This window comes from Dermacentor silvarum, chromosome 5, assembly GCF_013339745.2.
Source record: "Dermacentor silvarum isolate Dsil-2018 chromosome 5, BIME_Dsil_1.4, whole genome shotgun sequence".
Taxonomy (NCBI): domain Eukaryota; kingdom Metazoa; phylum Arthropoda; class Arachnida; order Ixodida; family Ixodidae; genus Dermacentor; species Dermacentor silvarum.
This window is the reverse complement of record NC_051158.1, coordinates 29,126,491-29,141,165: the sequence shown is the minus strand read 5'-3', so window position 1 is coordinate 29,141,165 and position 14,675 is coordinate 29,126,491. Positions and strand designations below refer to the sequence as shown.

General features: G+C 43.1%; 1 protein-coding gene across 1 annotated transcript in view; it reads left to right on the top strand.

Annotated features, from left to right (window-relative positions):
* Positions 1 to 14,675, top strand: part of LOC119453202 (voltage-dependent T-type calcium channel subunit alpha-1G-like) — a 368,827-nt gene that overhangs the window by 303,671 nt on the left and 50,481 nt on the right. The window contains 3 exon segments of the mRNA XM_037715224.2: positions 196 to 381; positions 10,263 to 10,419; positions 13,165 to 13,320. Coding sequence (XP_037571152.2) covers positions 196 to 381; positions 10,263 to 10,419; positions 13,165 to 13,320 — 499 coding nt within the window.

Sequence of the window (14,675 nt, the reverse complement as noted above, 5' to 3'; positions counted from 1 at the left end):
GGGTCTCGATCGCACTCGGAAAACGAATCGACTTAGAAAAAAAGAAAGAAAACAAGGCGGTAAGAGGACGGTGAACGTACGTACAGACGTACACCCATCATCAACGATGAGTGCAGATGTACAGCTAATGGTATACTCATTCTAATTACGCCCCCCCCCCCTCCCCGACTCTCTCTTCCTCCTATCCGACGGCAGCATAGTGGAGCTCTGCCAGAGCAGTGGAAGTGGTCTATCGGTGCTGCGGACGTTTCGACTTTTGCGGATCCTCAAGCTCGTCCGGTTTATGCCGGCGCTGCGACGACAACTCTTCATCATGCTGCGGACAATGGACAACGTGGCCGTGTTCTTCGCTCTTCTGATATTGTTTATTTTCATCTTTAGGTAAGGCGAGAACTTCTCTTTTCTATTCTTCTTCTTCTTCTTCTTCTTCTTCTAGCGTTTCTGTCTTTATTGTTCAACTGATTTTTTGTGCGCCAGACATGAACCAAACAGCTCGCGTGATGCGTTGGTGCAGTACACAGCCTAGCTGGGGGGTCCATATTCTCGATTGTTCACATTTCAGCGAGCGTTGGTTGGCTGAGTGAGAGGACAGCGTGCCCATCGTTTCGCCGAGGCGTCGCGCTAGATTGTGGCACAACGCAAAGATGAATGCGATGATTATATAAATAATAAGGACGCGGATCAACTATGAAGCCTCACTATCTGCGTGCTGCGCGTGGTATTGCAGTCAATGTGACGTGTGCAGGCAATTTTTGCGTCAATAGTCGAAATAAAGGTGGAAATTGCGCATAAAAAGCGATGCTGCCGCATTTTTACGGGCGTAACATGCCTCGGAAACTCAAGAAATTATGGTACAAAGTTTGGTTTTGCGACTTTACGTGAATTCTGTCTTAAAGTACCGCTTTGCGGCAATGTAAGATGCACTGCCATGAAGCCGCATCAAACTTTGACACACGGCAGCTGTGGAATCGATTATGCCGACTTGATATACAAAACAAAATTGCTGCCAATGCTTCATTTTGTATTGCCAATTGTGACAAGTCGCTTTTTTAGAAAAGTTAAACGTCGTTTTAGAAGTCATAAGCGCGGACTTTTTTTTTTGTCGTCGTTTCAAGGAAGGTAACTTGAAGTGCAGGTTACATTAGTGCCGGCTTATACAGTCGAAAATTTGGGATCTTATTTTGTATGGTATATTCATTGTCAGCCCTGAGTGTTATTGCTCATAGTTAACATCGGACATATTGCGTCTTTATGTAGTCGCAACTTTCAAAGCCTCATAAGAAAAATGGCTACGCATGCAGATTCAACCAGAGTAACTTGAGTATCGATGCTTTCGTCATTGCGCCAGAGGGCACCAGGCTAGTGCAGCAGCTTCCATTGTTAACATGCACATACATGTTTATTTTTTGCACTGTGCAAATTAGCAGCTCGGAAATGTGGGCACGTTTACTCAGCCAAAACGCTTGCACAGCATTCCAACGTCCAACAATATCTACACACAACACGTGCAGCTGGCGTCAAAAGTTTACGAACCACGTACGGTATCTCAGAAACTTTTCCTAGAAGTCTAAGCCCATAACGAGTAAAACCGTAGAACGCCATGTTGACCTATCTACAGGCGTGTAAGTCAACTTCATTATAACATGGCGCAACATTCCAGCGTGATTCGCGTAAGCATAAAGGCATGCGAACTGGAGTGATAATATACCGTCTTTATGAGCACTCCCTTGATTGCTGTAAGCCTTACATCCAAATTTTCTGCCATCCTTCTAGGCAGAGCTATATCCAGCCTTTCCTGCGTGCAAACAAGATATACTGCCAACCATTTCAACCCCAGAAATACTATTGTGCTCAGTGGTAGCTATATGACATCACTGTACTCAAAATTTACCTGACTGCCCTCCTGCTCCAACACCCACATTGGCAAACTTATGAGCAGCCCCGAGGAACTATGGTGTTGGGTAGTAGCACGTAAGGAGAGGTGTAGTGCAACGTACACGAGGGATTACCTTGTGAAAAGAATTGAGCTTTGCATCGCCGTCCTTTCAGCAGGTCACTTTATCTGTGTCACTTGTCTTCCTGATTCAGAAACCTCTTAAGCCGATGCAAAAGTGCGATGCATAAATTAGTGGTGTGTGTCTAATTTTCTTTGATTTCAACTGTGCTTCGGACAAGTGATGGTGTAATGTCATTGTTCCTGAGTAATGTTAGACATGGCGGCTAGACCTTTAATTTTTAGGGCTATCATTGAAAACTATTCTGTCATGCATTTTAGTTACCACTATCAAACCACTCTAGCAATATAGTGAAAAACATATAACTCAAATGTATATGTAACACACCATTCCAGCTTTTCTTAGCTGAGGTCAATGTGCATATTAGCTAAAACTTTGCTGGAACCATATTTACTTTTCATCATAGCTAGTAGAATGGCATGTTGCTTTCTTGTAGAAACAGTGCGCACCCTGCTTCACACTTGATGCCAACAAAAATCCTGTGCTACTTCGTGTTTTATTTCACATCAGTGCATTTACTTAACAGATCATGCATTTATCGCTTCTGATACACCCCGATCTGCTACCCGCAGTTCATGCACTCAAGCATTTGTTCGTAGAGAAAAAAATATGTGCAGATGTGGTTGCGCCGGGTGTGATGCGGGTTGTGTACTGTAGACTCCCTTTTGACACCCTGTAGAGAGTCTACTTCCTTTAGGATGCTCACCTTAACGGGCTCCATTCGTTAAGCCTACTCCTCTGATAAGCTGCACATTTAGAATTGTCATATAGATTCGGAGCATTTAAGTTGAGCGCAGCTTGTAGTAAAATGAACAGGGAAAAGTGTGTTTGCCTTGAAGGGAGTCAACTGTAGTTGGCACGGGTGGGTTCACCCGACACGATCATTCGGCGCAACAGGAGCAGACCACAACCAACTGACGTCACGTGCACAACAGACTTGCAAGCACGACTCGGGACTCATGGGACAAACAGATTACCTCTGCTTTCTTTGTTTCTTTTTTTCCTTATTTCACCTCACACTCTCACCACAGTGTACAAATCCTTGCTGCCTGCATTCACGAGACACAAACTGAGGTGCCTCAATGTACATGGCTTTGAAAAGCACGCTCATGCGCACACACTTCATGGAGATTTGGCTTTTCCATCGTTTGCTTGGTGTGTCTATAACGGGCATGCAAATTCCATTTATCGAGGATAGCATTTGCGCAGACGAATCCTAACACGGACTGCGAGATTACATAATTTCTCAAGTAATGTGAGTTCCCAGGTATCTATAGTACCCAGAGTGAAATTTCAACTTGTGCTTGTTTGGCTGGATAAGAACAAGCCAACAGTCACCCGAAAAAAAAATCTACCAATTCTTTGGACTAGCATCACCAGCTCCTTTTTGATAAGCTCACGGTTACTTCAAATGCATAATAGATATCTTGGAAGCACCTGTAATGGCCTTTAGTAGTCTTTAGTTAGTACCACGTACTTAATTCTCCCACTGGAAATTTTTAGGTCATCCTTACTAGGTTTTCTTCTTGGCCTAACGGCATACACCCTGCCTGTAGATTGCCAGAGATACGTATGGCAATTATGCCTCTGTAGACACATCATTCGAACAACTGACGATACGTGTGAGCATGAGGGGTGCTTTATCTCTTTGAACCAACTCCACTGCACGTTGATGTTGAACCCACCCATCTCCTTGGCTGTATACAGACCTTCCCACTGCGCTTTTTCACTCCTAAGGGTGGGCCTCGCTGGGCCACGCGCTTTCGCCACTCACGCCATTTCTGTTCCTATCACCTTGCTGCCGCTGCCCATAATTCGCAACATAGTGCAGCGTAACTCACGGCTAAATCCCGGGCCGGATTCGATTGCCTTCCAAAGCGTTCCATATCGCACATCATCACGCAGAGTTTTGCTGCGAGCAGCACTATACTAGTTTGTCGGCAGGCTGCGCATTTTGCCATAGGTTTCTTCGTTCACTACACTCTCCAGTTTCGGGGTGTTCATCATGTCAAACAGTGTCGTTTACAAACTGCATATGATGGTCATCCTACCGTTAAACTGGGAGTGTGAATAAGCACACTTTGTTATCAATTTGTTTGCTTGGTATTCAAAAGCAGCCATGCTACAGCACATTTTTTGCAAGCTGCAAGCGAAGAATTGTGTTAGGAGTTATTGTCTCCTTTTATGTGAATCTATTCTATAATAAGGCTTCAATGGTTTCTCCAATTCTAATGTAGCTGCAAGGAATGTGTCTCGCTTCTGTAGCTTGTAAAAAAACACAACAAAAGTTTAACTGCAAAGACAAGGTCAAACAGTTTCCTGCAGCGCTAAGCATCAGTCGAAATGTTCTGTTTCTTATTATATTGGCTATTAGTGGTGAAACATATCCTCAGTCATTTTAGCACAGACCTTTCGTTGATATTTGAGTTACCAGTCAATGCTTATGATGTCGTTGAGCGATCTGAAATTTTGCATGTATTACATCTCAATCAACTACCCCAAAACCCTTTAAAATTTGCGTACAGAGTCATCGCAAGGAATGAGTATAAATGATAATTATATTAAAGGCATTTGTCTAGTAGAGGAAATATCTATTGCTCAGACAAGACATATTCATCGCTTCACATCTTACCACCATAACTCTGTGCCACGGGGCTCAGTTCAAGTTTGCATACGTAAATAACTTTTTTTTTCTATGTAACAATTCCTAGACACCTGTGGCAGCCATGTCGAGTGCCTACTGCACATTCAACGCGTACATATATAACATAGCATTGCCAACTCACTAATATGCATCAGTGTCGAAGATACAGTCTATTTCCCGCTCGCAATAAATAAAGGCCATGCAGATGGCCATGCAGATCGATGGCCAAAAAGTGTGACGTCACGTGTTGTGCGCGCCCCGCGCGCAACACTATACCTCCTTGCAGCGTTCTGGGCATGAACCTTTTCGGCTGCAAATTCTGTGTCAAGGAACCTGACGGGACCGTGCAGTGCGATCGCAAGAACTTTGACTCCCTCCTCTGGGCACTAGTTACCGTTTTCCAGGTACACCTGTAAAGCATCTCTTCTCCTCTCTTTTTTTTTCTTTTTTGTTCTGGTCTGTCTAAAATATCTCGATTGCCATTGGGAGAGGAGTTCGGCAAGCCACCAAGAGGAGACAATCAGGTGGTGAGAGCCCAGAGAGGCTGCTGCGGTGAAAGCCGTCGCCCAGAGTGTCAGGGCCATAGCCATGCGTGAGGGGGACGCCCGCTTTTACGTACCTTGACCAGCCCTCCCAGTAGGTGGGTACAACTGCAGTGCTCACGCGCTACATCCATCTGGCGAAGCTATGGGTCACACTATCCCCGGCACTAATGGTTAGCTCGTTATTGGTATTCGTGGGGTCCACTCCAGCAGAGTAACCACTAAAATATATGGTCCTCTTCAAAATTCATACCATACGAACCGATGAGAACTGCCCTGAAAGTGCACTCCTGAGGGCTCGCGACCGACTCGGCAATGCTGCCTAGACTCGCGTGACCCCCTACAAGATGAACATTTACAACAGTTACGATTAGTCCGCTGGAAATTTAGCGCCATAACCCCCGCAGTCTGATATTCTTATAGTGTAGTTTCTATCCTCAATTTCCCTTGGATTTCTCTAGATAATTTGCAGTCGGGATGCCACAGTATTCAAGGGTTTCAACTGTGGCACATTAACAAGCTGAAATCCAGATTTCAAATCTTGATCCATGCACGAGATCTGCTATAGGAACATCAAAAATCAGTAAAAGGAGCGCATACCGCAAGGTATAGCTATGCCATTACACTTGCACCGCATTTATCGTGTCGGGAATGTCACACTTAACTATACATACAGGCGAAGCACGAGATGAAAACAAGTCCCGCTCCGACTGAGTCCATTACCATGACTTGGAACGAACGCCAGACACGAGCGCTCGAGCACTGCAGTCACCCCAGATTCGGACGGGTCACTGTTCCCTCTGTGGCGAAACCCGCACCGGTGTTGTGTCGAACTGCACAGTGTAGGCGTGCGACTACCCCAGCGACCTGTTGGTCCCATTACCCCGTAGAAGAAAGCGGTGATGATGCCCTCGTTCCGAGCCAGACCAAATGCAGACCCCTTGCAGCTACGAGTGCATTTATCCAGGCCTGTGGTCACACTCTCTTTCTCTCTCTGTGTCTTGGCTGTCTCTGGCTGCTGCTGTATGTATGTACGTGTCTATGTGTCATCATGGATGCCTGTTCCGTGTTCATCTCTTTGTTAGCCGCATTCGACCAGGAGGCCCATTGCAGTGATAGCACTAGAAAGAGCATGCACTCATTCGTGAGAATGCATCCGTGTGTGGCAAGCATTCAGAAGTGCAGTCAAACATTCTCGAATAGAAGTCGCATCCGACGCGAAAATACCTTCGTTGTATCCGACATTCGTTATAAGCGTATATTTGTCACGTGCAAATGTCAGCAAGAAAGAAAACATTTTGGGTTACTTCAGTATATCCGACAATTTGCTGTGCTCGTGTTCATTATATTGAGGTATATTTCCAATTCGTTAAGAAAGTGAGTTCTTTAAAAGTCATTCACACGAGTGGTGAGAAAAAGAAGCACAGGAACTGTGAGGAAAAGTTGGGAAAAATAAATTCCTATCGCACGTGGAGCTCAAAGCATCACATATGCATAGAGTCACGATGTCGCATCGCTTGCGTTGTAGTGGTAGCTTTAGCAAACGAAACTTTCAATAATTTTGCCGCTTCCCCCTAAAAAATGTTGAGTACGGTTTTCAGAAGCCTTCCAGTGTTGTTGCACGTGTGATACAGAAGACGTGCTTCAAGAGGTGGTTCCTCAACTTGACATGTAATCCTTGGCAGTCGAATTTATGCTTGAGCACACTGCATTATTGTGCAAGTTTTTGCATCTTCTGTTAGGTGTGATGCTATAAGATTTGATTGTTTCAACAAATATCAAGAGTCCTCACAATACTGTCACTTAATTCATGAAGGTTCATTCAAGCGAAATATTACCACACGCTCTTCACTGGTCTAAACCTTTCAAGTGATGTTCGATCAACTGGGACTTCACTTTGTTGAAGCCTGATATCAATGGAACTTAATCTGTTCAGAGGCAAATCTCTGTCAAAGTTGTTCAAATAGTTGAGCACTTTATCAGAGTGCAGGCCGAACTGCCAATATGTTAACAGGAACTGCATTCCGGATATTAAAAACAAATTAAAGCTTTTTCACAATGTATACAGCTTGGACTCATGAGCAGGATCAAGAACTCCATAATTCAACGGCAAATTATTGATTCCGCAACTTATGCAAGGTGACTGTGGCAAGAACTTTCAAAAGGGACAGCTTGTCTTATGTTATTTGTCTGTTAGCACAAATGTGAGAAAGGTTGCCTCAGGCGGCCACCAAGTAGTTATCTTTCAAGCTTCAGGTTACAGAGTTTTCATATGCTAGAGCAATGCACGTAAGTGTAGGATGATGTGATGTTGAGATACAAACGTGGCTACTAAGACCACAATGCCACAATATTTGGCCGCAATAGTAGTTTTGCCATTTCATATACATCTGTGTGTGAATGCCATTATTCTGGCCTTGTGTGAGATATGGTCTGTACCAGCGACTTCTTGTGCATATTAAAACGGATGAACCAGGGCAAACTAGGGCCTCCTTTTTATTCTAAATTGGTGATTGCTGCACTTCAATTTTAAATGTACTCTGCCTTATGTAATAAATCTAAAAACAAGAAAACTAATTAGCTAATGACTGTTCTAAATATGTCTCGAGCACAGGTTTTATAAGGCTTGCAGTCTGTGCCGGATCCCTTATACATTATTACTGAGGGCATATTCGGCTTCTCATTAAGCCATCTAAAAGCAGGCACTCTAAATCCAGCGATTTTCTTGGCAAGTATCTCCTTGAGGTTGCGATTACTTTCCTGCGATTGGACACATGTGCTCGAACTTGGAGCACTATGAAAAAACATCATTGGGCGGTTAGTAAAAAATTTAAGGAAAAGATGAAAAGTAATTTGCTTCATGTACGTTAACATAATCTTCGCCTGTCTCAGATAATTCGGTTAAATAAGTGACTAAATTTGTGGCCTCCTTTAGTTCAGGCACTGAAGCGCAAGTTGCAGGTTTCCCTTACGTCTAGCCACAGCCACGTTTTTTTTTTTTTTTTCACACGGATGAATGTGTGTGTGTGCTCTATATGTGCTGCCATATATGTACTTGTATGTGCCTTGGCTTACGCCATCCTGTCTGTTGCCTGTTTGTTGGGCTGTTTTCCTTGGCAACGTGCTAGCTTGCCTGCAAGCCACCCGCTGCTTTGGAGACGTGTCTGCCTGTTTGCTGTCGTCTGCCTCATGACCTTGCTGCCGGCTTGGCCTTGGCTTTGTCTGCAACACCCTTTTGTCGTTTCAGTTGGCATTTTTTTTTTCTTTGGCGCTACTTTTTTCTGTTCCTTTGCTTCTTTTTTCTCATATTTATGATTGGTGGAAGTTATTGGCATTACTCGCTTTTGCGTTGTCATTTCCTTTATTGCGCTCAAATCTGAAGCCAGCAGCTTCTTGTTGTGAAAGGTGCAAACATTGGTCGTCTATTGACGTGGTGATGTATTGTGTTACAAAAAATTGAGAAGCCAGCAGTATTTCTTCATCAACTCTACCACTCAGTAAATAATAACAGACTCGAAACGAGTTCTTCTAAATTAAAATAGCGGAAAGATACCAAAGAGCTTAGCATCATCAAAATTTGTAGGTTTCAGTGTCTTGAGAACCCCTGACTTGGAAGCATTCACACCTTAGTGCTACGTTAGTCAGCAATGTGCTGATGGCTCACCAAAAAAAAAAAGTAACAGCGCAGGGGCAAAGACACTAACTTTGTATGAATCTCGCCTTGAGGGAGAAGTCAACACCTGTGATTCATCTTAACCATTCAGGTGGTTAACAGAGTGTTGCTTGCATCTCGTAAAAGAAGTTCAGGCAGATGAGGCCGAAGTTAGAGAAGTATTATCTTTCCTTTATAAGTTTCCAAACGCAACTTCAGTGTGTGACGTTATAGCGCGGACTGGCGCAAAACAATTCATTTCGCCTTAGAAATGCATACTCCTGCAAACTAAACACTAATTCCATAAGTAATTCCAGTGGTATGATACCACCTCTGAGAGCATAGTAGTCACCTGTCCTAGACTGTTTGCTTTGGCGCAACACATTTCCAAGTAAGAGCCTATATTCCAGACGGTGTTCTTTTTTATCCCTAAAGTGGAGTTGATGGAGAATGCGTGCACGTTGCAGCACTGGTCAGTCACTTTTCTGTTCTTCTACGCCTTGTCAAGAAAGGCAGAGGCATCGTTTCGTGGTCCGTGTCTGTGGTGGGTTTCGTGACGTGTGTCCGCTTGTGGTCTCTTGTGGAGGCGCCAGCCAGGACTTTTTTTTTTACTCTCTCTCTCTCTCTCTCTCTCTCTGTTTTGTGTGCAACCAATGACTTTCTTGTCTTGTGTGAATGGCTTACAATGGCTTGTCATGGCTTTCTGCTACTGCTGATTCCCTGTCATTACACGAATCGCTGATGGACTCAACTCACCAAACGATAAAATAAAACAACAAAAGACTCGTTTGTCGAGGTTTCTCCTACAGCGAGTCATATTGTCATCTCTACTCATGATGCCATTTATTTTTGCAGCGAAACATAAGCGCATCTTAAAGCTATTCAAGTTTCACTAAGCCATCATAAGCTTCAGACCGTATTTAGCGTGCAACCAAGTTGAAAGCCATGACAGCTCTTGCAGGGCAGAAAGCACGTTTGCATAAAACACAAATCATGCACAGCACACAAGGTTCGAAGGATCACTGCCTTCGTGACAGAGCACTTTGTTGAGTGCGATCTCCGCGTCAGTCATCAGAGTTTATGACCATAATAAGAGCCCCAGCAAAACATCACCAACTGCACAATATCAAATAGCAAACAGGGAAAGCAAATGCTGGGCAGTTCTCGGTAAGGTCATGTTTACGTTTGGAATTTTACACGCACTCCCTAGGTGGGGACGCTGTATGTAGTTCAGCTTGTTGGATTTTCAATAGCTGCCTTAGAGAGGCACGTGTAGGCTAATAGGCCACATAATGCGAGTGTCTAAGTGAGTAGACACACGCATACAGTGGCTTTGGCAAGGAAGGAACTCTGCTGCTCTTTGGCAGTAGTTCCCAGGGCAGGTCTGAGCGCCCAATGTGTACACGCAGCTGCTTGGGGATGCATTTGTTCGGCGGTAAGTTTTGCGTGCGGATGGACGAGGCGACGCTTTGCACGTGCTCCGACCTGTACAACCCAGCCGTCAAGTGCTTCTGCGACCGGAAGCATTTCAACACTTTCCTATGGGCTACGGTCACCGTGTTTCAGGTGAGGCCCACATTTGGGGGGCAAGATTAGTAAGTGGAGAACGCAGCACAGAGACTGGAAAGTCTAGCAATAATGGAAGCATGATATCACAGGCACTGGCTAACACCGGATGGCTGGTCACAAACCATGCTATCGCCAACCGCTGTCTAGTTTCATACGCACGTTGGCTCCCGCATACAATGACGATCACCGAAATAGCTTTACTGGAACCAGTTTCACATGCAAGACGTCAGTCTTCTTTCCTAGACATTGTCGTGCAGATCAAAAGAGCAGTAGCTTTAAGCAGTTACGACAAGGGCTACACATGCATTGTTTCGGTAGCATGGTATCGCCCGACGTTGCAGTATCCGTTTCACACTGCACGGTAGCCATGCTGTAAGGCCACCCAAATGATTTTCATGTGATCACTGACTGAAACAGAAACTTGGAGTGCACAATTTGGCCTAGTATAAACCATGGTTGTCATGTGGTGTTTAGTGGACACGCCAACGACGAGTGACTTCAGCGCCAAAAAAAAAAAAAGACGAGCACTGAAACTTTCACAGCAAGCTGAGTAGGATCAGCCTTTATATCCATCACTATTCTCGTACAAGAACTTTTCTACATGCCTTCTAGTGGTGCTCTTGAAAAAATTACTTTCGAATCCTTTTAAATAAAATAGCATTTAGTTAAATGTCTCCACTCTTGTGTTCTTGAAGCTACTATAACATATTTCATGTTAAATATTGTCCAAATTATAATGCTAAAAGTTAATGCTTTGAATAAAAAGATTTATTTTGAATGCCAGATATGGTAGCAGTTCTCATCATAACCTGAAACATGCATGAACAAACCTGTATGGCACCAAACATTATTTGCGTCCTTGTGCTATGGTAACGGACATCTTGTACGTAATTGAAGCTTTGGTTGCTAACAACTGCATGAATGAGGCGGAATATACTTAACTAATTCCTTTAGTTGAAAATTTACTTGTACAGTATGATCCACTCTTAAAGGTAGCACAAAGTCATTGCTCTGCGTTCATTTGGCGTGAAGATATGACATGAAGGCCGGCAGACTATCAGACCCTTTCTTCCAATAAAGTTTGAAAACATGTTGTTGTTATGTCTGCCTTATAATGATATACGCGTTCCCTTTAAGAGTGTACCATACTGTACGCATTTAGGAACCCTATGTTTGTATTCCCCCTTTCATAGCCAAACGGTGTACAGATCCACAAGTGTTGTAGTTCACCTGGTCAGATGCAGTGACATAACTTCAGAAATACAAACCACCTCCCCGTTTGAAGTGCACGCTTTTCTCAGGTAGAGTTCTCTACGCAAGTTTTTAGGGTACTGCCGATGCCTGAAAATTTCAAAATCACGTGGCTCAGATTTATATGTGCCACTAAATTGATGTAATCAGATCTAGTAAGCACTGATTTGTCTCCTCTTGTGTAGCTGATGTTAGAGTCGATAACTGGGGAAGATGTGATAACTATCTGTTTAGCTAGTTGTGTAGTTATTACAGCACAGTACATAAGTGAGACAGTCACCTCGCAAATATATGCGACAGTTTTATATTCCCACAACGTATATACCTTGCAATGCATTCCACTAAAAGACTGTTAGTTGTTGTAGCCTGTAAGAAAACATTGTTTATGTAGTTTAGCCTCCATTCCTTGTGCTGATGTTGCGACTGATGTTTTATGCTTTGGACTACTTATCGTTTATTATTTGTACGCTTGATGCAGCTTTAAAATAAACATCACGATAACATGACAAATTCTACTTGTGCTAACATCTCACATGCTGCTAGCTAGAACTTAGATTTGAATGTCCAAAATACATCACAGTAATGAATGTTAATAGAGCTCTGTTTTGCCCGTAATTAATTGAATTAGTACCTTCCACAAATATACAGCTTAGCATAGCTCTAATAACTTTTTTTCACGAGTCCACAGAAACAGAACCTAATAGCCGAGAAACCAGATTGCAAAGTCAAGAAAAACATTCTGTTAATATTGTTACAGTGCATTTGTGCAGGCTGGTACACAGGTCACAGCTCCAGTAGACAGTCTACCACTTCTTCTTGGTCTCTTTCTTGCCTGCACGGTCCTGTCCAAATGTACTGTAACAATATCATACGGGGCTCCGTCTTCATTATAATCATAATTATTTACATCAACATTATAGGTACGAAAATGCAAGGCGAACCTCTATATAATGAACACTGATATAAACAATTATTTGATACGACGGAGCACCTCTAAAACGTTCTATTAGAATGTATGCATGTAATGAAAATATGTTTAAAACAAATATTGGATATAACAAGGCTACTTTCATGCCTGGTGTGACTTCTTTATGGTGACGTTCGACAGTTATATGAATTTATTAGGACATGTCTATTTTTCTTAATTCCAAATCAGTGAGATACCAGATAATTTAAACCACTCATCAGCTGTTTATTGACTTTCTCTAAAAAAAACTCGATCACGAACGAATCACACTAACCACACAAATTCGCACCGAAGGTTTTTCTAGCTAAAACAATAGTTTTCATAACTGCTTTTATTGCGTAGAAGAGCACTATTTTACTACCGTAGCTGCATCAAGCTGTGCACAATGCGATAGTGCACGTGAAATGAAACCTTCCGTGGCCGGGCATTGTGAGAGGCCTGAATGTGGCGCAGCTAGTAAGCAGCTTGTGTTGCCGATAACCGTGTGAGCATTTTGTAAATGCCATTCTTTTGCTTCTGGCCAGATCCTGACTCAGGAGGACTGGAACGTTGTGCTGTTCAACGGCATGGAGAAGACCTCTCCTTGGGCTGCCCTGTACTTTGTGGCGCTCATGACGTTCGGGAACTATGTCCTGTTCAATCTTCTCGTTGCTATCCTCGTCGAAGGATTCTCAGCCGAGGTGCACGCCCGGCCCGAGGCCATCTCTGTCCTGCTTGTTTTACCCTTATCAAAACAAAATTGAAGGGAAGCATCCAATCAGCACAGGAAGAACTGAATTAATGAAAAACCAAGCTTTGACTTTTCGTAGACTGTGCTGGCACCTTTGTTCACAGCGTCGGTGAAATGCAATGGTGGAATTTTATTCGTAAACATGTCAGGCATATTGCAGGGTGGTCAACTTGGTGAGCTGGTAAGGCGTCATAGCGCAAAGAGTGTAAATCAGACTGGAGTGAAGAGGATGTGCGGTCATTTTTTTTTTGTTGCTGTCTCTGTCCCACGCGCATTCTTTTCAATATCTCAGATGTATTTCCTCATATCTGCTTTATTGCCTGTGGTGGAGACTATACATAAAAGGACACTAGCAATAGATGCTCTGCTGCGCTTTCTTTTTTTTTTTTTTTGCCAGCGAATACCAATGCCGAGTCAAGGTTTACATGATGAGTCGTTTTCTTTTTTTCATAATGCTCTGACAAAGCGTTTGAAACGTTAATAGTGTCATTTAACAACATATTTTGAGAATCTTACGATTCCTTTTCATCGAGACTGTGAACAAGGAATTTGTAGCGACCCTTGTGTTCTACAACCCCCTTGAGCTTGTCAGGCGTATCCACTTAGAATGATTTTTGCAGATTGACACCAGTTTGGAGATATGCGCCATCAAACTCGCCGTTAAAATGCACTGTTATCCCACTTCTTTTTTACCAAAATGCTGTTTTATGCATTTAAATACAAAAGTAACTGGAACGCCCATGTATTTCGTCCCACACTTTGGGAAATAATATCTCCAAACTGGTGTCATTCTGGAAATTAATTCCAAGTGGATACGCCTGACAACCTCACCGGCTACAATTCTCGAATTGCAATATTTGTCGTAAAGTAATTAACTAAGAAGGTAATTAGTGATTTTTCGTTAATAAGTTGAGTATGTGTTTCTAGTTCTCGTGCTACTAATGTCAGCCTTCTTCGAATAAGACATCTCAACGATAAGAATTATGCTACCTGCCACAGGCGATTTTTAAAAATTCGTAAAACTTAAAATTGAACACCCGGTATATCAATGCACGAATGCATGCTTGCTAGGTACTGCGCTGTTTTAAAGGCACTTGTGTCTTCTGCCACTGCGAAAACAAAAATTGGTAAAAAAAGAACAGAGGTCATGATGACAGTACAGGTAACAGATGTACCAACCCACATCCGTAACTCACACATACTAGTTGGGCAGCAGAATTCATTTTTTCCTAGTGAGACCATAAGCCACCATGTGCTTCTTATTTCTACAAAGCTGATAAATGTTATCACCAAACAAAGCCAACC